The sequence below is a fragment of the Natator depressus genome, chromosome 2 (assembly GCF_965152275.1).
Source record: "Natator depressus isolate rNatDep1 chromosome 2, rNatDep2.hap1, whole genome shotgun sequence".
In the NCBI taxonomy this organism is placed as follows: Eukaryota; Metazoa; Chordata; order Testudines; family Cheloniidae; genus Natator; species Natator depressus.
The window spans coordinates 74,657,746-74,683,969 of record NC_134235.1 but is presented as its reverse complement, the minus strand read 5'-3'; the positions used below and the strand labels follow the sequence as shown (position 1 = coordinate 74,683,969).

At 40.8% G+C, this 26,224-nt stretch overlaps 1 protein-coding gene across 13 annotated transcripts in view; it reads right to left on the bottom strand.

Moving 5' to 3' along the window:
- TRAPPC8 (trafficking protein particle complex subunit 8) overlaps positions 1–26,224 on the bottom strand; it is a 114,932-nt gene that overhangs the window by 34,006 nt on the left and 54,702 nt on the right. For all 13 annotated transcript variants that reach the window (XM_074944438.1, XM_074944437.1, XM_074944442.1 and 10 more), the window contains 8 exons: positions 23,770–23,994; positions 16,040–16,148; positions 6,608–6,802; positions 6,238–6,368; positions 4,769–4,840; positions 4,145–4,271; positions 1,950–2,107; positions 887–1,329 (listed from right to left, as the gene is read on the bottom strand). In XM_074944438.1, the coding sequence (XP_074800539.1) occupies positions 887–1,329; positions 1,950–2,107; positions 4,145–4,271; positions 4,769–4,840; positions 6,238–6,368; positions 6,608–6,802; positions 16,040–16,148; positions 23,770–23,994 (1,460 nt within the window). The remainder of the gene's footprint in view (positions 1–886; positions 1,330–1,949; positions 2,108–4,144; positions 4,272–4,768; positions 4,841–6,237; positions 6,369–6,607; positions 6,803–16,039; positions 16,149–23,769; positions 23,995–26,224) is intronic.

The window sequence follows — 26,224 nt, the reverse complement described above, 5'->3', positions numbered from 1 at the left end:
CTATGTCTTGAACAGCAGGGAGCTGACCCCTCCTCCCTGCACTGTACAATTTGTTTCCGGATACTCCCAGCTATTAAAAGGAAATAAAGGTGCAGCCTAATTAACCCACATGCATGGCCTCCTGTCATTCTTCCAGTGTGGACAATCTCTTCTTGCCTATGTCAACCTGATTAGCTGCTATTTTGTAAGTGGTAACAAGAAAAGGAAAAAAAAAAGTATAGAAAAAAATCACAAATGGTAAGGCCACCTTCTCTCCAGATGAGTAGCAAAACAAGTATCTTGAGTAAGAAAGCGAAAAGACATTACTGTGATTTTGTATTTGTGAAGAGACTATTTGTTTTTGAATATTGGTTGAAGAAATTAATAAGCTGGAACTGCTGGTCAAGTTCTGAAATGAAAGCAAACTTTCTTGAGGCTCTGATGTGGACAGAGCTTCCCTTTTACAGTATCCAATAGCATCCACTCCACTCTCTCTTCCCCTAGGAAAGTAAGACAACCCACGAGCAAGAACTAAAATATGCTTCCACGGCAAAAGCCTGACTTCACATACATTGTCCTTTGCTAAGAATTCATGGAGATTTGTTTCATTCAGGAGCGTAGTACTTTGAAAAATTGCTCTGTCCAAAATATATGCAATCAATCAGTTTGACAATTTAACCAGAAAGTTAATCTAGCAGCAGTGAGTTCAGTGTAATATATATATACATAGCTACTAATGTTTATGCTTTGCTTTATTACTACAGCAAAGTTAGACACCAGTTAGACACCACTTTCATTTTTATGGCACTTAAGTCCAGAAATATTTAACATACCTAAATACATTCAGTGTCAAGTAGTTTACTAGTAAGACCTAATTTAGTTTGAAAAACTTAGTTTAAAAACTTACCACATTTTTGAGTGTTTTTTAATACTTTCATAGTAAAACAAAAAGTTTATTTCATGAACCCCTTCTTCATCTGGTCCATGTAACCACATTGGCAGCTGGACTGAAGCCCCAGGGAGGAGAACAGAGTCAGGAAGTGGGACATGTATCACCTCTGGCTGACTTCCTGTGCCAACCCCAAAGTTTACAGAAGAAGCTGATGACATCAGTGCTGTACATACAGAGGTAGAATCTGTCACAACAGTCTTGTAAGCACTACAGTTTTCAGAAGCTGAGGGACTCAGTGGTGTTAAAACAGCAGTATTTCCACCAAAAGTAAAAAATTCTGGATGTTTTGATACAACCTTCAATGCAGTAAGAGGACACTTGCTCACATTCACAAATTCTACATATGCTTTTCTGATTTCTCCACAGAGCAGCCCCGTAGGAAAATTTATAAAGAACACCTGCATTGGGGAAAAAAATGTATAAGGTTAACAATTTAATAGTAACATATTTCTGAAAATAACTTGAAGAAGCCGCCACAGTATTTATAAACTAAAATTCTAATTTGTCAATGTTAAATTTAACAGTAAAGGGAATCATACGGAACCATCGTAAATGAAGGAATTTTTCTGTTTCATTTTTGCTTTCACTGACCCCCTTTATACTCAGGAAATAAGGCTCTACCTTGGGAAATTAGGTTTTGCAACTGGAGATAGAGAAACCAAAATGCTAATTTTTTTTCCTTGCAACTTTTACTAATAAAGTTGTCTTAACTCAAATTCTGGCAGAAATGTGTATACTTCAACAGGGTCACAAATTTGTAATGATACCTGTAACTCTGAAGTTTCACCTGAATTAGATACAAACTTGGTACTTTGAAAAACTGGTGCAGCTGTAAAAGAATGATTTACTTAATCCACTACATTCTGCCCCATAAGATTGCCATTTTGGATGTTAGGTCAAAAGACAGCAATGCTATAAATAAAGTTAAACCAAAAGTAAAAAAATTACTATTTTATAAAGGTATAGTGGAACATTTGACTATGTGCTCAAATTATTATCAGGGGAGAATATAAGATACCTCCAACAAGGGCATTTCCTCAGTTACAATAGGATCTAAACGTCGATCTGGTCCATATTTAATGGATGTTTTTTCTTCTTTTGTATTATTAAGTCGAGGGCCCTGAATTTCTAAGTCCTGTCGTCCTCGTACAGACATCCCATTATAAACAAATTTTCCTGAAATAACAACCAGCAGTTTGAAACCATGAAGTTACATAAACAATATAGTTTACTCGTTATTTTTTCAGCCTCAAATCCTTTCAATTTCACGGCTTTCTAAAAAAGAAGATATACTTGAAAACCATTTACTATTTTTCATTTTAAGTGTGAACATAGTGATTATTAATAGTGCCCTACCAAATTCATGGCCACAAAAAAAGCATCATGGACTGTGAAATCTGGTCTTGTGTACTTTTACCCTATACAATACAGATTTCATAGGGGAGATCAGCATTTCTCAAACTGGGAGTCCCAATACAAAAGGGGGTCACGGAGGGTTGCAAGGTTATTGTAGGGGTGTCACAGTATTGCCGCCCTTACTTCTCAGCTGCCTTCAGGGCTGGGTGGCCAGAAAGCAGCAGCTGCAGGCCAGGCACCCGGTTCTGAAAGGCAGCACCACCAGGAGCAGTGCAGAAGTAAGGGTGGCAATGGGCATCTGAAAAGTGGTGGCTGCTGGCTGAGGGCCCAACTCCGAAGTCAGCAGTACAAAAACGAGGGAAGCAATATCATACCATGTCACCCTTACTCCTTTGCTGCTGCTGGCGCTGCCTTCAGAGCTGGGCTCCCGGCTGGCAGCTGCCGTTCTCCAACCACCCACCTCTGAAGGCAGCGCTGCTGAGAGAAGCATTGCAGAAGTAAGAGCGGCAATACCACAAGTCCCCTACAATAATCTTATGATGCCTCCACATCCCCCTTTTAGATAAAGACCCCTACAGTTACCACAGTGACATTTCAGATTTAAATATCTGAAATCATGAAATTTATTATTTTTTAAATCCTGTGACTGTAAAAGTCACCAAAATGGACTGTGAATTTAGTAGGGCCCTAATTATTAAAGATTAAATGGCACCCTTAGAGAGTAGTATTCATGAAACAGGAACTGCACTGGCAGTGCAATCTGCACCTGCATGGAAGCCATGCCCCAACTGTTTTGGAAGGACCAAAACAAGATAGTTCAATTTTTTCCTAATCAGTTCTTATCCTCTCAGAAATGTCAGAAAACCCAATTACATGGGTTTTCTGACTGCTCTTAACTAGGAACTGGATTGAGACCAATCATACAGGCATAGATAGCAAAATATTTTTTTTCACTCCTAACCTTAATTGAACTTCTGTATAAAGTTAGAGAACAAAATCTTTCCTGGAAGATGGTTTAGAAGGAAGAAGAGGGAAAGATATAGACCTATTTTGAAATGAAATTAAAAATTATATGAAAGCACCCCCCACCCCCACACTGGTCAAAGAAAAGTAAAAAGGAGTGTAAAACATGCTATATAGAGCTCACTAAATGTGGCCATTTTGAAAGACTAAAAAGTAAGAGACACTAACCAGGGGGCTCAGAAGTAGCATCATCCGGCTTACTCTACACAAAGTATGTATCGAAAGGAATAGCATGTTTTAGGAAAGAAAAAAGGGGTGAAAACTGAAACATTTAAGAAGTTCTTGGCTGAAGTAATTTTTAATGTCATATCAAATCTGATTAAATTATAGCTTGACGACAAAATATGCCTGAGAACTTCACATTTTCAAAGCAATACTGGGAAAGAAAGCTGGTGATTATAAACAGGAGGAAAAGATGAAAGCCCAAGCGGCATTGAGATAGGAGAAGACAGCTAGAAGAGAAATAAATGGAGAGGGACTCAAGAGAAGAAGAAAGTTGCAATGGCTAAAGAATGCAAAACATAGTAAATGTGAATTTGTCTTGCTTTAGATTTGATTTTTAATTTTCCTGGTCTTTAACTTAAACCCAGGATATAAATGCTGAAGGGAACGTAGTTTAGGTAACAGTGAACCTCTACTTCCCTTCCACCCTCTTCTAGGTTCTGCTTCAGTCTGCCACTTGTGTCCACTTACTTTATCAGTCTCTCCCTCCTTCTTTAGACATGCCCCCTCCACCACCACCAGCTGCCATTGTTTACCTGGCAGACTTTAGTTCTGTTCTGTGGTACAAACTAAGGTTCTCTGCCATTTCTCAAGGAAATGCCATATCCTTACCTGCTTGCAATCCAATAGAAGGATCAATCCCATCTAACATCATAGTACCCTGAATAGTGCCAAGATTGTAAACGACTCCCAGAATATGTAGCTCCCCTGTTTGATGGGGAAAGAGCTTTAGTCTTGCCTGTGGAGATATGTTAAATTTTGTTGTTGTTGCTACTAAGAAAAAATCCACTTATTTTTTACATTCAATGTCCCATTTTTACAAAAATTCATAGCAACATTATATAATCACGTATCAGATGCAACTGTATATTACACAAATTAAATCAGAAAAGTGTTAATCATAACTAACTCAATATCTACAAGATTTCTGTTTTTACATTTTTGCAGAATATTTCATTTGCACATCAGTAGAGAAATTATCAAGCACACAGGAAAAAATCTCTTCAGAAAGAAAACATTTCTAATCTGGAATTAGCCTATAACAGATCTTAAAAACAAAGGATAATACTGATGCACCAAGTACTGCAGTAAAAGGAAATTATTCCAAATGGAACTACCTTCTGTCTGATAGAAATGAAAGACAAGTTTAGATATTCTAAGAAAAACATTGTATCTAAATATACAATATTGGATACTGTGCATTCAAACTGTAAATATAAACATTTACCTACTTACCATTTTTGTCTCTTCGCTATTAATTAAGAACTCAGCTATTACTTCAGCTCCTATCATGTCATTTCCACATGCCTGGGGAGGAAGGAAGGGAAAAAGGCAATTGGTTGAAGAGCTGTTTTTATATCCTTATTAACAATGTTCCTCTGAACTAAATTGCTACAAATGTTAGTTCTTGCAACAGTGTGTTGTTTTAGGGCACTTTAAACAAGCAAAAGCATGCACAATTTGAAACCGTAAACAGGAACCTGTAGAAATGCGACCAGCGCCAGCAGATTTCCTTTATTGCCACTTTTAAGGTAGATAGGTAATTTTTAAGCACTGATCAACCTTCCAAGCCTAGTGAGTCACTTCGTTAATTAACAGAGTTCCAAAGACCAATTCTGTTGTTTACATCATGACAGTGCATCTGAGATTCATCATATGTTGTGAGATCATCAGCGCTGAACTATGGATTTCGTTGAGAATTACAGAAGGTTATATAGGCTTGCATCCCTTGCACAGCAAATAAAAGTCTTCAGAAAGAGACAGTTAGCCAAACCACAAGTATGAAGTTCCCTCTTTCTATGGTTGGCTAGAAATAAAATCAATCATTAATACTGAGGGACTACATTATGTAAAAAAACCAGTAGTCAGTTGAGAGATTAAGAAAGTGGTCTAAACAACACCTTTTCACAGGAAATCAACTTGATAAGAAATAAATGTACTAAACATTTCAGAATAACTAAAACTTTACGACAGATCTCTGAACAACAAGGGTCATTTTAAGAGGAAATTCTGCCGACAAGAGACATTATCCAGAGTGCCATGATAAGTATAGGCTATTTTAAATATCAATGCGTTGATTATGAAGTTATTGAAATAATAATGAAAGGTATCAGAAAATATTCATGTTACATAAAAGACTACATGAAACAATTTATGTTAAAAAAAAGCCAATGAGAACTGAAAATCTAGGTAAACTAACTCAAATGTAACATAAGGAATCAACTGGCCACAGAGCTATACTACTTGATTATAAATATTGCAGATATTGATTATAAATATGCAGATTAAGTGATCCTACCTAATTAGTAAGAAAAAATAGGTATTGATGCCAAAGTTAAAAATGCATAAAAAGTTTCATCCTGCTGCTGTTATACCAAGTTTCAACTATCTGAGAACAGATGACTCAAGCTACTTTAAAGGGTGTATAATTTAAATAATCTTATTAAAATCAGAGATTAGATATTTACATAATATCTGTACTTCAAACTTTTACACTATTTACCATTAAAAGACTAAGCATTTGCCAGCTTTTAATAGTCATCCCCCCCAAAAAAAATTACAGCAGAAAATAACTAAAGTAACTCATATGGTAAGTGTTGCCTTTTTAATAAAAGCAGCATCTCAATATTATGCCACAGAAGAGTAAGTTTAAGAATAAAATTGTAAAAAAATAGTTTGGCAGTTAAACGTTCTTAATTACTCACCAACTCTTTTGTTTCTCCATTATGCTTTGCACTGAAATCTTTAGGTTGGAATTTCCAAAGCAACGATAGATCAGTCAACAAAAGTGGAACCTTCAATGGGTTTCTAAAGGCTACTTCCACTGTTACTGGTTCTATTAAAAAAAAGCTATTATGCACTTTATGTAGGAGTACATATTTCAACAAGTGATTACACGCTATATATTCCTAATATGATCTGAAACTCAATATTCACCTCAAACAAGCCCTATCACAAAAAGTAGCTTGGTTAGTTCCATAATAGCAATGGAAAACTTCCTGCTTACTTACTTAAACTTCCAGTTTACATTTAAAGACTTCTGATCTTTAAAGAATCCATACGCTATAAATTTACCTTCTACTACAGCAAGTGGAAACTTGGAGTTATCTGAATAGCTGTTCAAACAATACTGCGTTGGTTGAAAGTTTGATGGTATTATTCCTTTGTTAACCACAGCCACAACCTGTTCTTCAAGCTCCTTCCATTGGTGAGAAGATTCACAATCATATTCCTGATCAAGACTTATATGTGTCGCTGCCTGCTTTTCACCTAATAGAGAACAAATCAAAATTAAGTGGCATAAGAGAGTGGTGCGCAACAGCTACAACATAAAGGGCTGTATTGGCAGCTTGCCATTGGCCCAAGGTTCATAACCAATTTTTATATCTGATTAATTTTATAACACTTCCCAAGTGGGTCATGTGAGATACCTTATTCACATGTACTTGTGAAGTACAATACACTCACAAAATATATTCACATTTTCTCAAGCCATTTGATTTTAAAATGTAGATGCAGATAATCTTCAAGAGGTTCACACAATCTTTTTTAAATACACACACTTGTCATACCAATAAAATAAAAACCAGCAGGATCTTATTAAAGGGAAAGGCAAAATACCACATTTATTGTGAATACAGGAAGAATCATAGTAAGCAGTTAGTTATAGCTATAACATTCCGTTCAATCTCATTTATTCACACATTCATACACACACACACACACACACACACACACACACAGGTTCTGCAAGGTTATCATCATAGTTACCAGCCTTAGAGTTGCTCATGCCAAGCCACTGGCCAGGTGGCCTGGACATGAGGAGGGAGCAGGGCCTCGTCAGATGCACATCTGATGCTCCTGGAAGTTGGTTTGCAGAATCAGACCCCCCCCCAAAGTTCTCACTTTCTAGAGTCCATTTTTATAGGAATTTCTTCCTATGCCAGTCTATGGGAATTGCTTCATCATGCTGTTGCTGAATCAATCAGCAGATAGCACATTTCGGACGGCTCCGTGCTGCTAGATGTTCTCTTGTTCTTTGGTTCTCCCATTCTTGAGGCTGTTGGGTGGATTCCAGTCTGCCCTCCGGGGGTCTTCTGGTTATTTCCACTTGACGCCTTCTTCAGCCGATGGACACTGGGTTCTCAGGCTGGCACCTTCCAGATCATTCAGTTATTATCCACACCAAGCATCCATCCACATACATCCCCTATCTCTATTTTAATCAGAATTGTTAACAAAGCGAGATGAATACAACAAAAGGGCGGGGAGTCTCTGGGTGCTGTTTCTGTTGTTACAGAGTATTGCTTTGAGTCTCTCTCCATGTGAGTAGTAGTTGTTACAAAGAATTGCTTTGAGAACAGACTCTGTCTTAGAATGTACTAACAATTAGCAGCTTGCAAGTTTCACACATAGAGGGAGAGAAACAGTACCAAAAACCAGGAGACCTCTTAGTTAGTAATACCCTGGAATTTAAACTATGGGGAATCAAACTCATTTGTGATTTTAATACAGAACTTCTTTAATATGATCCAACACACTTAAGCGTGCAAGTGGAATAAAAGCTAAACTGTAATTTAAGACAGCAAAAGTTCAGTTTATAGACTAAAAATCTACACTAAAATACAGAAAAAGTTATACTAATTTGCACTCAGCATTTTATCTGAGCATCTCAAAACACTTCAGACATTTTACCTGAGGAGGCAGGTAAGTATTATGACTATTTGGCACACAGATAAACAGAACCAGTTGAAGATTATGATCAGTGTTTCCCAAAGTGTATAGTGCAGGCAGACATCTCAACTGTTCACCAGAGTCTTAGCTTTTACTTTGAAAAAGTGAAATCTGTTATGGTTGTGAAGAAAATCTTCAAAAGGTGAAGCACGTAACCAATGCGGCAATGGTTGCTTGGGCCTGAATCAATAGCTCTGAGATGCTGACTACCCAAATCATTTTAATGGGAGCTAACTCAAATGCCAGTGACAGTTAATGTCGATATAAAGAATTCCATTGCATAATAAAACATGTAAGAAACAAGAGGAAGTATTACATTATGAAGATCTACGCTAATGTTTCCCAAAGTTGATTTAGGGATGACCTAATGGGGGTGGGAGGACATGGAAGATTTATACATTAATGTGTAGGCCTTCAACCACAAATAGAGGGTGGAGAAAACACTTTCAGAACATTTGGGAAATACTCGAATAGCAGATCTGAGGGTCATCCTTGGCAAGTGTTGTACCTTCCAACCTACACCTCTTGGAAATTTACTACAGCAAATTGGCTCTCAGAATGAAACACCTAATGCCAATCTAGACCAGCACATACTCTTACTCATTATATGCATCTAAAAATGGGCTTGTAATAAACCCTGTTACAAAGAAGATACTCTGGTTATAAAGTTTTGTATAACTGAATATTTTTAAAAGTTCAGAATGCTACCTAGTCCAGCAAGGGATCATCATTGCTATTAACCATCAAATATAGATATTTCTATCCTGGCTCAGTAACTTAGTACAGATCCTTCAATTATTCATAAAAATCATGCTCAAGTTAGCACTCCTACATTACTGCAAAATATAGGTATTTTTTGGATCTCCTTACTTTCTCTTATTTTTCAGGCTAATTTATTCTTTAACATTACTACTATTTCATCTGAACTCTACCACATAGTATATACAAAAGCATCAAAACAATTTCTTTTACACATTTCCTCAGTTAAAGTTGTTTTCATTAAGACTTTTATATGGATCCAAGCCATTTAAGAAATAATAATCACACTCAATTTGTCTCTGTGTGCTCTTTTCCTAGCCTACTTAACATATTTCCCCCAAGAATCAAAAATACACAGTAAAATGTTGTCATTACTAATCTCCTATAAATACATCACATTTTATTCAGACACAATCACTACATAAAGCATGTTTCACTTATTTACAAAAAAGAATCAAGTAAAATAACGTATACCACTGTGTAGAAGGCTAGGCAAATCTCTTTTTTCTTCTGTAAATTTTATGCCAGTAAGTCAGCTCTGAAAGAAAATCCTCTAGAACTAGTTAAATGGAGATTTCCTAAAACTTAAACTTGAAAATTCCCTCAAATGACAGGAAATATGTTTTCCCTTAGTATATGTACATAACTCACTAACATTTGAAAGTTATGTACACTGAAGAGTGAAAAGTATTTGGACATTATGCATTTATTTATCTTTCAAACTTTCTTCAGTTTTTGGTGTAACAGTGTGGTGGTTGGCAAAAAAGTTTCAGTAATGGCACCTTTAACGGCCAAATCACTCCACAGGCCCGTTGACCCCGTCTAGATTATGATTTAAAGTGTGATTTTAGCACTAAGTTAACACGTGGCTAATGTGTTTTGAAATTCTAGTATAGGCAAGGCATGTAGACATGTGCTCATCTAGTTAAAGGCTACTGTCTGTTTCAGTGGGACTTGCGCTGTCAGACGCTTTTGAAAATCCTATCCATAAGAGCCGAGTTTTATACGCAACATGTATAAAAAAATCCAGCCCAGGATTTCTTTTGTATGTATGCTTGTGTGTGCAGAACTTATTGAAAAGCAAAGTCAAATTATTTCTGAAACTTCTAGATCCATAGCTGTTCTTGCCTAATGAATGACTGCCCTGTACAGACCAAGTCCAGCTCCTTTGAAAGTTCTCTCGCACACTCAAGAGCCTTCCCATATTGGTCAATAGTTCCATACTTTCAGTGAACACTGGTATTGTGGAAGATCACAGATCATGGTGGATCAGCATTTCACGGGCTGAGACTATAACAAAGCCTGGCAGCAGACAGATGTAAAAGTGTTCAGACTGCCTCGGAGGGACATTGCAGGATCAATCTGCCCTTCTGGGTAATTAAAAAGGACGATACAAGGGGTCAGCCAGAGATCTCTTCTGTTGGTGTCACTGAAAAGAGCCAATTGACTGGGTTGATTTGACTGGAACTCTAAGAAACAGTGGGACTTTTCAGTTCCCACCAACTCTACGTCCATCGCTCGAGCCAATCAGAAGCCTGAAGTCATCAGTTGGGGAGACCGAGGGTACACCAACAAAGTAATTTAGCAGGTTACCTCTTCTGGAATTTCTTACAATTGCCTGTAATTGTCTGCTGTGTCCACATTGATCAATAAGGTTAAGGACCTAACTACTCCATGAATATAAGATGGCAAAGGGGGAATCTTAAGATAGAACTTTTAAAGTACCCAGGAAGGAACCCACAGACTGAATGATCAGAGCTAAGAGGACCAATAACTTAAGGATTATGGATACAGGCCTGGAGAAATATACTTCAGGCATCCTATTAATTTATACTGATTTATCTGCATTCTATTTAAAAAAAGTGCACTTACCCTTGATGAATTCCTTGACACATTTTAGAAATAAGCTCTAATTACCCCCCTACAGTATTATTAATACATAATACTGAATAGCTGAAGACAGGAATCAGAATATACAAAGGCCCTCAAAGAAATACAGATCTCTGGTTTGGGCAAATTCCCCAGTTGCCAATTCTGCTTCTGATGGCATCAGAACCTTCTGCTCCTGACATAACTATTTGGCATGGAAATAGTTGTGGCATACTGGAGAATAAGGAGCAGATGATTAAGTATTAGCAACAAAGCTTTTCATTTTATTTGTAGATGTCCTTTAAAAAAAACATATATCATGTTCATTTTCAAGTTTCCATAAGGTGTAATTATTTACGGATCCATTTCATGATGTTTATATGGACTCACATTGGAATATCCAGTAGCTACTCCCAAGCTACTAAAAACAATCAAAATAGAGGGTAATTGGTAGGGACCTAGTAATTCGATGGCCGTGAAAAATGTGTCTCAGACCATGAAATAAGACTTTCCCCATGAAATCTGATCTCCCATTGGCTGCTGGGAGCACCCGAGTCAGGGAGCTCCTAGCTGCAAGTCCCGGCTGATCTGGGGAAAGAGCGGACTTGTCCTTCTACTGTATGGCCACTCTCACTCTCAGACTCACTTCAGAGAGCCTCCCCCTGCTGCAGCAAGCTCCAGCTCTGGAGGTTCCTGCAACTGGAGGAGACTTGCGGAGGTGGGTCCAATATCCACCTAGTCCTGGGAGCACCCCAGCTAAGGGGACTCCTAGCTGCAAGTCCCTGCTGGGCTGGGAAGGGACAGGACTTGTCCTTCCCTTGCATGGCAGCTGGTGTGTGTGTGTCTGAGATCACACCCACCTCCGACTGCCTCTCCCTACTGCAGGTAGCTCCCTACCCAGCACTAGAGGTTCCTGCAGCTGGAGGAGACTTGTAGAGGTGGGTCCGATATCCCCCAGCTACTGGAAGCACCCCAGCCAGGGAGCACCTAGTTGAGAGTCCCTGCTGGGCTTGGGTGAGACAGGACTTGTCCTTCCCTTGTATGGCAGCTGGGAGGGCAGCCGGGGAGATCAGAACCATTTCTGGGTACCTTTTGGGTTGGGCCCCCATGGTTACCACACCATGAAATTTCAGATGTGAACAGCTGAAAATGTGAAACTGACCAGTTTTAAAACCGTGAAATTGATCAAAATGGACTGTGACTTTGGTAAGGCCCTAGTAATGGATACTGACTGTACCTCAGGGATAAGGACCTAACTTATGGGGTGAAAGCATTTCAAACCCAAGATTCTCCCCTGATTTTGAGGAAAATTAATTATAATTTAGTAATCAGCAACAAGAGAAATAAGTCTGACCTTCGAAACTAGCTTATGAGATATATAAAGCTGAGATAACTTAAAGGATTGAAAAGAGAAAAACTTTCGGGGGGAGGTATAGCTCAGTGGTTTGAGCATTGGCCTGCTAAACCCAGGGTTGTGAGTTCAATCCTTGAGGGGGCCATTTGGGATCTGGGGCAAAAATTGGGGGGATTGGTCCTGCTTTGAGCAGGGGGTTGGACTAGATGACCTCCTGAGGTCCCTTCCAACCCTGGTATTCTATGATTCTATGACTGATCAGGCTGGAGAAAAGAACAGTTACTTACCTTCTCATAACTGTTGTTCTTCAAGATGTGATGTTCACATCCATTCCACACTGGGTGTGCCCGCGTCACATGCACGAGTGTCGGAAACTTTTCCCCTTAGCAGCTCCTGTCGGGCTGGCAGGACTCCTTGTGTGGCGCCACTGCGCCGTGCACATATACCCCTGCTGCCCAACCCCCTCTGGTTCCTTCTTGCTAGCGACCCCGACAGAGGGGTAGGAGGTGGAATGGATGTGAACACCACATCTTGAAGAATAGTTACGAGAAGGTAAGTAACCGTTTTTTCTTCTTCGAGTGATTGTTCATGTCCATTCCACATTAGGTGAACCACAAGCTTACCTCTGGAGAAGGGTAGGAGTCACGGAACAACTGATTGGAGGACTGCTCTGCCAACTGCCGCGTTCTCTCTGGCTGACTGCACAGTGGGTCGTGAAGGTGTGCACCGAGGACCAGGTGGCTGCTCTGCAGATCTCCTGGATCAGGACCTGTGCCAGAAAAGCTGTGGAAGTCACTTGCGCCCTGGTCGAGTGGGCCGTCACTGCTGGGGCCGGAACACTTGCGAGCTCATAGCACGTCCAGATGCAGCTTGTAATCCAAGACGAGATCCGCAGCGCCGACACCGGGAGGCCTTTCGTCCCCTTGGCTACGGCCACGAACAGCTGCGCGGATTTACGAAAGGGTTTGGTGCGCGCCAAATAGAACGCCAGCGCTCGACAGACATCCAGGGTGTGCAGGCTGAGGTGACTCAGGTCCATATGGGGTTTTGAAAAAAATACCGGCAGACAAATGTCCTGGCCCAAATGGAATTGCGAGACCACCTTAGGGAGGAACTTGGGGTGCGGTCAGAGCTGCACCTTATCCTTGTGAAACTGTATACGGTGGCTCAGAGGTGAGAGCCCTCAGCTGAGACACCCTTCTGGACGAGATAATGGCAACCAGAAATGCCACCTTCCAGGAAAGGTGGAGGAGGGAGCAGGTAGCGAGGGGCTCGAACGGGGATTCCATGAGCTTAGAGAAGACCAAGTTCAGGTTCCAAGGACGGACTGGGGGGCATGACTACGGAAACATCCTCTCTAATCCTTTAAGGAACCGTCCCACCACTGGGTGGAAAAACACCGAGCCCCCTGAAAACCCCGGATGGAAGGCGGAGATGGCCACCAGGTGCATTCTGAGTGAGGACGGGACCAGCCCCTGCTGCTTGAGGTGCAGGAGGCACTCGAGGATGGCTTGCACCAGGAGCTGGCATGGCTGCACCTGTCAGGGCTCACACCAACAGGAGAACCTTTTCTACTTGGCCATATAGGTAGCCCTGGTAGAGGGTTTCCTACTGCCAAGCAGAATTTGCTGCACAGGAAAGGAGCACTGGCTCTCCAAGGCTTTTAGCCACAGAGCTTCCACGCCGTCAGGTGTAGTGATTGGAGGCTGGGGTGGAGAAGCCGCCCACCATCTTGTGTGATGAGGTCCCGATGTAGGGGCAGGACTACCGGGGCCTCCACCAACAGCTCTAGGAGCATTGTGTACCAGTGCTGGCGGGGCCACGCCGGGGCGATGAGGACCACCGGTGCCCTGTTCCTGCGTACCTTGAGCAGGACCTTGTGTACCAAGTGGAGCGGGGAAACACATACATCAAGCCCCCTCCCCACGGGATCGCAAATGCGTCTGCGACTGAGCCTGGGCTGTGGCCCTGGAACAAGCAAAACCGCGGGCACTGGGTGTTGTCCCTGGTGGAAAACCCGGGGAAACCCCCACCTGTGGAAGAGCGAAAGCATGACATCCACTCTGAGCGTCCACTCATGCATGCAATATGACCTGCTGAGGTAGTTCCCCCAGCTCGTGTCACACCCCCGGGAGATATGACGCCTCGAGGAGAATGGCATGGGCTATACAAAAGTCCCAGAGGAGGAGAGCCTCGCAACAGATCAGCAAGGAACAGGCCCCGCCCTGCTTGTTTATATAAAACATAGCAGTAGTGTTGTCTGTCAGAACTGCCACACTATGACCAATTGACTGGCGTGAAAGGTCTGGCAGGCTAGACAAACCGCCCTGAGCTCCTTCACATTGATATGGAGCAACCGCTCTGCTCCGGACCACAAGCCCTGAGTCCTGAGGTCCCCCAGCTGAGCCCCCCATCTGTGGTCTGACGCGTCCATCACCAGCGTCAGGTCTGGTTGTGGAGCAGCAAAGGGGATGCCTTCGCAAACCACAGGCTGGGACTGCCACCAGAGCAGAGAGTCCAGCACATCCCTTGGGGCTGTCACCACCAAGTCCAGGGGGTCCCTGCCTGATGAGTACACCCGAGCAAGCCACGCCTGCAGAGTCCTGAGTCTCAGTCTGGCATGCCTGACCAAGCTGCATGTGGCGCTTGACCGGGATCAACTCTGGGAGCGATGCTGGGTCGGTGTCCTCGAACAGCACACCATTGCTGGCTTACCCCTCGACGGCACCCGGGGTGCCAGAGGATTCTCCCTGTATGGGAGGGGGCTCGTCGCCGACAGCTCAATGAGGTCCTTTGCCGCCTCAAAGGTGCCAGGCGTGGAGGGCTGATCCATTAAGTCCTCGAGCCCATCGTCCGCACTGAGCTCACTTAGGTCTGGGCTCGGTGGGACTTGTGGTGCTGGAGCCACTGGTGCCAGTGCCGGTGCAGCGGCCTTCCCACTCTTATTGGCATTCGGGGCCTTGGAAGGCGCCGGCCTCCTATGAGGCGAATGTCCGCACCTTCCTTTTGGCTGCACCGGGGAGGACGAGCGGTGCTGGGGCCTAGTCTGGCACTGTGTGGCCTACAGCTTTCGGTGTTTAGCTGGTGCCGGGTCTCCAGACAGTTCCGGGGCGCTACGCACAGAGGAAGCCGGAGCCGATGTCAGGCACTCCGGGCCCAGTGGCTGCAAAGCGGCTTCCATCAACAACTGCTTTAAACGAAAAAAAGTCTCTTTTTTTCTTTGTTCTTGGCTTGAACGCCTTGCAAATCTTACACCGCTCAGTTTGATGTTCTTCCCCCAGACAACGTAGACAAGAGCCATGGGGGTCACTAACTGGCATAGGCTTGCGGCACAAGCCTTAAACCCATGGGCCTGCGACATGCCCCGCAGCCTGGGGTGGGTGCTGGAAGCCTCCAAGCACTTAATCACTTAAGTGTCCACAACAAAGGTATGCTAACTAACTGATAACAGCTACATATAAGAGAAAGGCTAAGGGACTCCTCTCATACAAGAGAAAGAGGTTGTTCCAACGCCATTACAGATGGTAAGAAGGAACTGGAGGGGGTCGGGGGGCAGGGGTATATACGCACGGCACAGTGGCGCCACTCGGGGGCCCTGCCGACCTGAGAGGAGCCGCTAAAGGAAAAAGTTTCCGACGCCCGTGCATGCAACGCGCACACACCTAATGTGGAATGGGATGAACAAGCACTCAAAGAAGAACACTGAAGTTTCTTGTAGGTTATCTTATTCGTATCTCTTTTCGTCCATCATAAAAACAGTTGTATCAAACAGTCACTGAAATTTCACTAACCTTCTGCTGGTCGTCGATCATGTCCAAAGAATACTCGTGTTGCAGAATTGTTAATATATGGTAAAGGAAGTTGTGGTAAAGGGCCATCGGGTGATAGCTGAGTTACATTCTGGAATGAGAAGAGGGGGTTGTTTTGTTTTGTTTTTTTTTCCCTTAGATGCACTGCCTATACATAAATATGCTTTTTACAATCCATGTTCAAAAACTGGAGACCAACTTACAAGTTCAGTTGCTATGTGTTAATAAAAAAGCAAAAACATTAAATCTACTGCATCTATGCTATGCTTTATCCATTTCTTTGCACAAACATTAAACTGCCAAAATAGTTTAAAAAACTCAAAAAATAAACAGTGAAATAAAAGGACTGGACATATCTCCCTATTTTAAGAGGGGGGAAATCTATGAAAAGGTTTGTAAATAAAAGAATCAACATAAAAGAATCTAACCTTAACTTTGTCAACAGGTTTGTGATAAACATTATGTTGTAAAGCTCTGTTCTTTGTTTCAATATTTAGTAACAAAGTACATTGGTTCTGTATTACTGGGTAATTTTAATGATACCCATCTTTATACCGTACTCTGTCTATTTGTGAGATGTAAATTCACATACCCAAATATTGCTTATTAAAATAAAGAATCTATTGTACTTCCCTCTTTTATATTTTAAATTAAGAGACTATTTCTCAAATTAATCTTTCCTACTAAACAAAGAAAAGTTTGTTACATACAAGTTACAAAATCCTAATCATACGCAAAGACACAAAGATCCAGCTCACTGAATTTAATCTTCTCTGCACAGGTAGTAGGGACAAGAGTAAGTATCTAAGAAGGCCCCTTCAAAATAGGTTGCGAGAGTGCAGAGATGTTTTGGAAAAACAGAACCATGTATGTATATTTCCCAAATCCAGGTTAAGATGGAACCATTCCTAATTAAGTCTCCGGGTATATTAATGATTTTGAATCTGCAAAGCTGTTAAATATGAACTTAATATTTGTAAGCTTAGTGCTAGATTTTGAATCTGCAATAATATACCCGGAAATTCAAAAGCAATCATAAGCAAAACATGTGGACATCAGATTCTCTCCCTGTGCTTTCTTTGGAGGATTTTAGGCCAACGGTTGCAAAGCATTCATTAATTCAGGATTCTGGGTAAAGATGATATTAATTTTAAAATATTTAGGATACAAAGTATTTACTTCTAATATTAAAGTCTACATATACAATTTGCTAACTATTTGATTTTTTTTTTTTTAATAAGCTTTTCAAGTTGACATTTAATGTGTGTGCAGAAAGTGGTACTGCATGCACTGTGCACTCATTCTACGGTTACTCCTGGGGGGAATTCTGCTCCAAAAAATTTAAAAATTCTGTGCACCATATTTTAAAATTATGCTTATTTTATTTCTTAAAACAACACAATATAATCATGCCAGTTTCAATTTTGGTAATTTATTTCAAAATACCCGTCAGCAAGTAGGTCTGTAAGAATACAGAAACGCACAAAAAAAGATTCTGGTGACTTTTGACAATTTTTTTTTTTTTTGTTTCTTACCATGCATATTAAAACTACAATACTGAAACATGTTTCCTGCACCTGTCAGAAGCAGTGCAAAGGCTTGGGGGAGTAAGGGGTAACAGAGGAGCTGAGGGAGAGGGAAGGAGCCTTGAGTGAACTTGGTGGTTGTTGCATGTGTGGGGGAGAAGTACGGAACAGGGTGAGGTTTTTTTGGACGGGTGGGGGGTGAGCAGGGATTGTTAGGGAGTTAGGAGCCTCCCCCATGCAGACCCTGGCTGACCCCAAGCCTCTCCCATTCAGTCAGGCATATCTGCCCCTATCCCCCAACCCTCATGTATCCCTGCAGTCCTCCTCTCCCGCCCCCATGTGGCCTTGCACCACTACTCCCATTTAGCCCCTGGCTCAATGCTGTCACCTCTCTGGCTCTGAGCCCACACCCCAACCTATCCCCCTCACTAGCCATTCTAAACTGAAGTCTGACACACACACCCCCCCACCATCACCCAGCAGACCGGTCTGCCCCACTCTGTCTGTCCTAACCTGCTTCCACAGGCAAGGTGCTGTAATGAACTTCTACTCCCGGAGGAATTCTGTGCCACTGCACACTATTATTTTTCCCCAAGAAAAGACATTCTTCCCAAGAAGTGCTGCAGTTCTGCCTTTTGGCCACCAGAGGCCACTGTGGCACCAGAAGAGCCTGTAGCCAGCTGAATTCCTGCTGCTGGCTGTTCTGGCACCCCAGCAGCCTCTAGTGGGTGACAGGCTGAACTGCAGCACTTCTTGGGCAGAATGTATTTTGAGTGGAAAAAAAATTCTGTGGCCAGACATGAATTCTGCACATGTTCAATAACGCAGAATTCCCCCAGGAGCATATGGTGTACTATGTTTCAGAGTCAGGTACACCCTATCATCCTATAATTACTTTAACCCACTGCTGGCTGGAAATTCAAGTCTAGATTCCCCTACAGCAGTGGTTCCCAAACTAGGGGTGCCGCTTGTTCAGGGAAAACCCCTGGCGGGCCAGGCTGGTTTGTTTACCTACAGCATCCGCAGGTTCAGCCGATCACAGCTCCCAGTGGTTGTGGTTTGCCACTCCAGGCCAATGGGGGCTGCAGGAAGTGGCGGCCCACACGTCCCTCGGCCCGCACCGCTTCCTGTAGCTCCCATTGGCTGAGAGCGGCGAACCGCGGACACTGGGAGCTGCGATTGGCCGAATCTGTGGACGCGACAGGTAAACAAACTGGCCTGGCCCGCCAGGGGCTTTCCCTGAACAAACGGCGCCCCTAGTTTGGGAACTACTGCCCTAAAGCATACATTAATTTAATCCATGCTGATTTTCTGCAGTTGGGGCATACTTTTAAGCATATTGCCACTGAATTAGAAGTGAACAATGCTAAGTAGATTTGGGGATAAAAACCCATTCACTACCATGAACTCTATTCGCTACCCTCTCTGACAGATGTCTGAAATACCCAAGGGTACATATTGGTAATACTTTTATAACATGTCAGGTACTTTTTAAAAATTTGATGGAATAAGAGTTAAGTAAGGTTGCCAATGAACTGTAATGGTTACCAGGGTGGATAAAAATAAATGATTTAAAAAAAAAAAAATCAGATTTTTCTGATAAAATGCTTTTTGAGGAAAAAACCTAACTAAAGATAGTTTTAATTAAGACACATTATAGCTCAAAGATATCTCATCATGGAATAGGGATTATAAATTCTAATTTTATAGTATGAGACAAATTCATGTAATGTTTAAGAAAAGTTTTGTAAATGAGTTCCAATAGTTCATGGATTAGGGACCCAATCTTATGGGGTTCCAGGGGCTTCTGTGTAGATTATTTTGGGTAATCTTTCTATCTATCCAATGGAACTCAGTGCTCAGTCTAGAAGATATCATCAGAGATGCTTAGTTTTGCAGTTCTCAAACTGTGGATTTGTGTCTCCAGAGATAACATGCTTGTTAACAGCAAAAAAGGTTTTTAAAATAAATATATAGAGGTGAGAAACAACAGACCTCAACCCTACTGTCCCTCTGAAAATTTGTGTACACACAGAGTCAGTCCCTTACCTCTCTCTAAAACTGCAAAGTTTCAAAAAGTTCAATGAATAGAAGATTGTTGGGGGTGGAATAGATCTGGACAAGGAGAAGTCTCGAGATAAAGGTGAAAAGGGAGGGACAGGCAAGAGAAACAAAAGTGAAACTGTTTGAGCAGCATATTCCAGAAGTCTTGAGGTCTTTCTGAGAATAGCCTTCATTGATTTGAGATCTTCACTGATTTGAGATGCCATTCTCTCACTGGAAGGGAAAAGCTGTAATGGAAACAGTCCGTAAAAGAGACCCAGTTTGGGAATATTTTAATGAAGTTCCTCTACCTGTGGGTAAGACAGGCATGCGTGCAAAATGCAAACAGTGCAACAAAGAAATGCAAAGCCTGGTTGCCTGAAAGAAACATTATGAGAAGTGTTCCTTCTCAGAAGGAAGCTGTGTTGAAGATAATGAAAGGAACATGTCTGAACATACAGGCTCTTCAGACTGGTAAACTTTTTTATTTCATACCTCTTTCTTAAGGACTGCCTGTCTTCCTTCTGGACTATTCTTGAATTCTCATGTTTGAGCAAAAAATATAGTTGTTACTCTATGGTACTATCATTTTAGATGCAGTTGTGATAAAAAATAAATTAATTGTTAAAATAGACAGACGTTCCTTTTACAATTTCACCTTTAAAGTCACTGATTGTCAGTGAATGCAATGAGTAATAATACTAAATGAGCAGTATGGTAATAATAATTAAATAACTGCATTGACTTATTTTGTTTAGGAGAATCCATCCTCAACATACTGGAGTCTGAAGACTATCCACCTTCAAGATCACCATAATTTTTTATCGTTTCAGAGTTACCAATGATAGTGTTTCAGTCACATCATGTATGTCACATAGCCACAGTATATCACCTCTAGCAAAAAGATCTCCATCATCCAGAAACAACCATAGATAAATTTTTGATAAGAACCAGATTATAAAAAGATGTAATTGATGAAAAAATTGCCAGATTTGTTTATGAAACAAACTCTCCTTTCTGTATGATTGAGAACCCACATTTCATTAACATGGTTCAGCCATTAAGACCAGGATACAGTCCACCCAAGAGAGCAGATGTCGCAGGCAAATTGCTGGATAAAGTGTATGAAAGAGAAATTGAGCGGTGTGCAAAAGGTCTAGAGGGTAAAATTGTTAACAAAGTCTTGATAGGTGGAGCAATGTCCACAATGATCCTGTTCTATGTGCTTGTGTAACAACAGAAGACGGGAATGTGTTCCTTACAGAAACAATTGATACATCAGGAATGCACACACAGCAGAACACTTCCAAGAAGTCGCAGTAAAAGCTGTAACAAACTGTGAAAAAAATTCACATGTCTAGTATGAGCTTGGTCACAGACAATGCTGCAAATGTATCCAAGATGAGAAGAAATTTAGAAGACAGTGAAGAGAGTCCCAAGCTAACAACATACGGCTGCAGTGCTCATTTGATGCACCTCCTAGCCAAAGACTTCAGTATTCCAGAAATAAAGGCTAGTGTTGTTGAAATTGCAAAATACTTCCGTAACAACCACAGAGCAGCTGCTCTGAAAAAAGTGGGAGGAACCAAGCTAACGCTCCCACAAGACGTGCGATGGAACTCGGTAGTGGACTGTTTTGAGCATTGTATCAAGAACTGGCCTAATCTGATGACAGTTTGTGAAAAAGTAGATGGCACTGTCACAGCCAAAGTTCTCAACATTGGGCTTAAGAGAAGTGTTGAACACATGCTGAGTGCCCTGAAGCCTATTTCTGTAGCCTTGAACAAAATGCAGGGAAATAGCTGTTTTATTGCTGACGCTGTTGAAATTTGGAAGGAACCAAGTGAGATCTTAAAAAGAGAGATCTGCAATGACAGAGTTAAATTACAAGCATTAAAAAAACAAATGGGACAAGCACTACCTCCAGCCCATTTTCTTGCAAATATTCTCAATACTCAGTACCAGGGTCAAACCTTAACTGCTGAAGAAGAGGAGTTGGCTACGACATGGACATCCAGCAATCATCTCTCCATAACGCCAACTATAATAAACTTCAGAGCTAAGGGTGAACCATTCAAGAAATATATGTTTGCTGATGATGTTCTAAAGAAAGTCACACCAGAGAACTGGTGGAAGTCACTAAAGCACTTGGATTCAGAGACTGTTGAAGTGATAATCTCACTTTTAACAGCAGTAGCTTCTTCTGCTAGTGTAGAAAGAATATTTTCTTCCTTTGGACTAATTCATTCCAAATTGAGAAATCATTTGGGATCTGAAAAAGCAGGAAAGCTTGTTTTTCCTTTTCCAGATTATGAACAAACAGGAAAATGAAGGTGAGGACGACTGAGTTAGCTGCAGAAGCCAATATTTCCACTTCTCATGTTGACCTGGCTGACAGCCAATTTAATTTTTGTTGGCTTTTTTTAAATTCATTTAACTATTTTAGTTAAAAAAACAAACAAAAACAAACCTGATTTTAAAAAACTTGAACGTTTAACTAAATTCAAAAATTCATATGCTTGTTTTGTTAAAATATTATGTTTGTTGAAGAAAAAAAATCCAGAACACTGTTGTTTTAGTTAAATAAAACAATTTAAATGTCCGTCTGGTGATGTTCTCCTCCTAATACAGCATAGCAAGAAAAGCCTCCAAATATTAATGATTAACCTGTTGAATTTGAGATAGTTCACCTCCCAATGACTTCATAAATATCTGCTTCAATTACCTTTGGTAAATGAAATAACCAAACAGTCAGTCATTTTCTGATATAGCTGTAAAACTAATCTGAAAAGTTTTCAGAATAAATCACCTTAAAAATGAAACCTACTCTATCTCTGAGTTGTGAAGGATATGTATTAAGGTTATAACCAACAAGAATGCACTTTTATGTAGAAATCCATTAATTAAATTGAGTCTTCCTGACTAGTAATTTAAATCATGATTTAAATCAAACTGGTTTAAATCAAATCCACCCTGGTGGTTCCTGAAGATATTTTTTTAAACATCAAAATGTGACTTGTACCAGTGACAGCAAACTCAACATTGCATTCAAAAGGTATCTATGAAAGCAGAGGTGACAAAAGCAGCAGAAAAACAGTGGTTACCTGGAGTATAAAGGTAATTTGAGAGTTCCATACATATCCTTTCTTTTAGGCCTTAACGGAATGACCCGTAAAGAAAGGCAAAAAGTTTATAAATTACAAAAAAAATTCCTCAATTTCTCAACATCAACCTAGGCCACACTATAACCATGATCTACAGGTCAATGGAATAACAATTTGTCACATAGATGTCTACTACCAGGTGAACATCTAAACTAAACTGGGAGTGCAAGGAACTTCAGACACAAAAAGGGGGGGGGAAGGCCTGGGATTTTGTATCTTTGTGCATCAGTTACCATAAATACAAAGCATGGTATTACTGTGGTACCCTTCAGGCAAAGAATCTCACAGTGTTTTACTAACAGTTACCTCTGTGTTATCCAGGCCCCTTTGAAGAACCTGATTACTATGGGGACTGGCACTGAAACAGAACCATCTGATTTCTGACCTTATTTAATCTTCAAATGGGTAATCTGTGGAACACACAAATAATCTGCTCTATGATACAGTGGTTCTCAACCAGGAGTCCAGTGCCGCCCAGGGGGCTGCAAGCAGGTCTCAGGGGGTCCTGCAAGCAGGGTCAGAATTAGACTCCCTGGGGCCCAAGGCAGAAAGCAGAAGCCCCACCACTTGGGGCTGAAACCCGGGGCTGAAGCCGAAGCCTGAGCAATGTAGCTTTGTGACCCCAGGCAATTACCCTGCTTGCCATCCCCTAATGCCGGCCCTGGCTTTTGTATACAGAAAAGCAGTTGTTGTGGCACAGATGGCCTGTGGATTTTTTGCTGAATGTTGGGAAGACCTCAGAACAAAAAATGTTGAGAACCCCTGCTATAATATGCATATGATCGGTGCAGTGAAAGTAAATATAGTATTTTAATTCTTCAAATACATAGTAAAATTCATCTTGGAAACTGAAGAATGACATAAGAATCAAAAAGATATTGTAAGTGCTAAAAGTCACTGAATTCTGTTTTTATGTAAGATGATTATTAGATAACAGAATTTTAAGCTAATCTTTAAGAATAAAATATGTTCATCTTACCTTGTAAACATAAAGGTATTCTCTGAGGAAGGTCCCTTGTTGAGCAGCAGGTTGTTTGCTGTCATTGATCAAAATATGCCTGAAGGCAGACACAGCATTATCAAGTTGACGAAGAGTAAAAGACTGACGACCAATAGTGAAGTTAATATGATCCTCTGCAAGAGACCAACCTTTCCCTTTGTAAACTTGCATGGCTTGACAATAACAACGCAAGGCATGTTTCTTCTGCAAGAAAATGAAATTGAAACTGTTCCTCAAATATTACTGTGTGATTGAACCAATTTAATTTTAACGTTAGCAGACAGAGTCAAATAGAGAAATCATTTACATCAATGAAGATTTTAGTCAACAATTTTTTTTTAATTGTTATTCAAGGTAGGAGAGCAATGCAAGCAAGGAGGTAAAACACAATATCCAGTCAGCATTAACCCAAAGGTCAATGAAAAGACTGTTGCTATAACATAGTACTGTTGTGACAACTGGGCCTACAAATTTACCCTAGTTGTGAGTTTAACTGTAAAAAGTGAGTGTAAATTCATAACATCACAATAATGTATAACAACAAATGTGAATGGGAAAAAATGCAAGAAAACCAGACAGAGAAATTGGATTAGTCTAAACCAAAAAGGTCATGTTGATATAATCCAAGGGGGAGGCGGGGAAAGAGGAGAAGAACTCTCGAAAGACCAAAAACAGAGAACAGATGGAGGCTACTGGAGCAAACGTCACCATGATGGCTGCCATCCCCACTATTTCCTGGGACCCCAGACTTCCATCATCCTGATCCTGAGAAGTGTCCTGACTAGACCAGGCCAGAGAGAGGGAGCCAGATGACTTCACCAGCCCCAGCTGAATCCCCGACACCTCGTTGGATTAAAGGACTTCAACAGCAACTCATCTCAATTAACTTCCCCCCCGCCAAAAGGACAGTTATTGCCACCCTTAGTAGCATCTAAGAGACTGTTATACAAGGGGGTGTTTTCCTTTAAAAACCCTGTCCAGCGAAAAGGAAAGAGAACAAGGGATGCTAAAATGAAAGCCTTATTTAATACTTTATATTTCAAATGCTTGAACTGATTTTCCTTCTTTACTATATCTTTAATAAAATATTTAAAAGATTTTTAATTATGTGTTTGCCATGGTACTAAGCAGACTGAGGTCTCTGTGTAACAAACCCTGGACCTCGTTTAACAACATTTAATATTGGACAATGACTGGTTTATAGTAATGCCTCTGGCCTTTTCCATCTAAATTAGCACAGCAGTACTCACTATTAAATCTACATTCTACTGCAGTAAATTTTAAAATATTCAGTAATGGCTACTAACTTGAAGCATGCATGCACTCAAAAGTGCTAAAATACTGAAACACATACTCAAGGAGTTGTACATATGCCTAAAGGTCAAGTAAACATCTCTCCTCTCTCTTATGTTCAGAAATGCCTCACAACTAATGTATTTATCCTCTCAATATCCCTGTGATGTATTATCTCCATTTTACAGGTGGGAAATGGAGGCTCAGAGGGCATAAGGCCTTGTCTGAACTTAAAAAGGATTTGCCAGTATAGATATACACCTGGTAAAGCTATGCTGGCAAACCCCCTACTGGAGACACAGCTTATATACCAAACCAAATAAGTTAGAATGACCAAAGGACTTTTTTTTTTGCTGGTATAACTGCATCTACATTACAGCTTTTGCCAGCTGTGTGATTTTTTTTCACACCACTAACAGACCTAGTTATACCAGTAATACTATTTTCTAGTGTAGACAAGTTCCCAGTAACTTGCCCACAGTCACAAAGGAAGTCTATGGCAGAGCAGGAATTCAACCAAGGTCTCCCAAGCTTTCCCACTGGAATTCCTCTCTGTATGCAAGAAAATTTTCCAAATGTCGTAAGTTACACACCTAGATACACTGGGATGCGAAAGAAAGATTAATGAGCCTTAATGATGAACTGCAAAACTAAAATATAAACTGAGGTAAACTAAATTGTAACACCCTTAAATAACAAGGCTATCGGTGGAATTCAGCACTCCAATAAGCTAACCAATCTTTCCGAAATTTTCCCCAAGGCATAATTCTGGGATATCTTATGTTAACTAAAAAGTGACAATGAAAAAAACCGTGAAACATTGGTATTGTAAGCCATTAATTTCGGTCACCATACAGAAGACTTCCAGCTTCTGCACGATCCCACATCAAAGTCAGGAAATCCCACAATACTAGGGACCTATTCTTTAGGATTGATTTAACTGCCAATTAAGATACAGAGTAGATAACAAAAAACACAACTGATTAGTGTCTCTAATGATCTTAAATCACTACTTTAAAGATGCGTTCATGATTTTATCAATTTCAGGCCACTTCTTGGCCGTATCAACACCTTGTTACACCCAGCTTTTCACCTAATAGGCCAGTACCACAAATAGGATTTAAAAATTAAAAACTTTTTT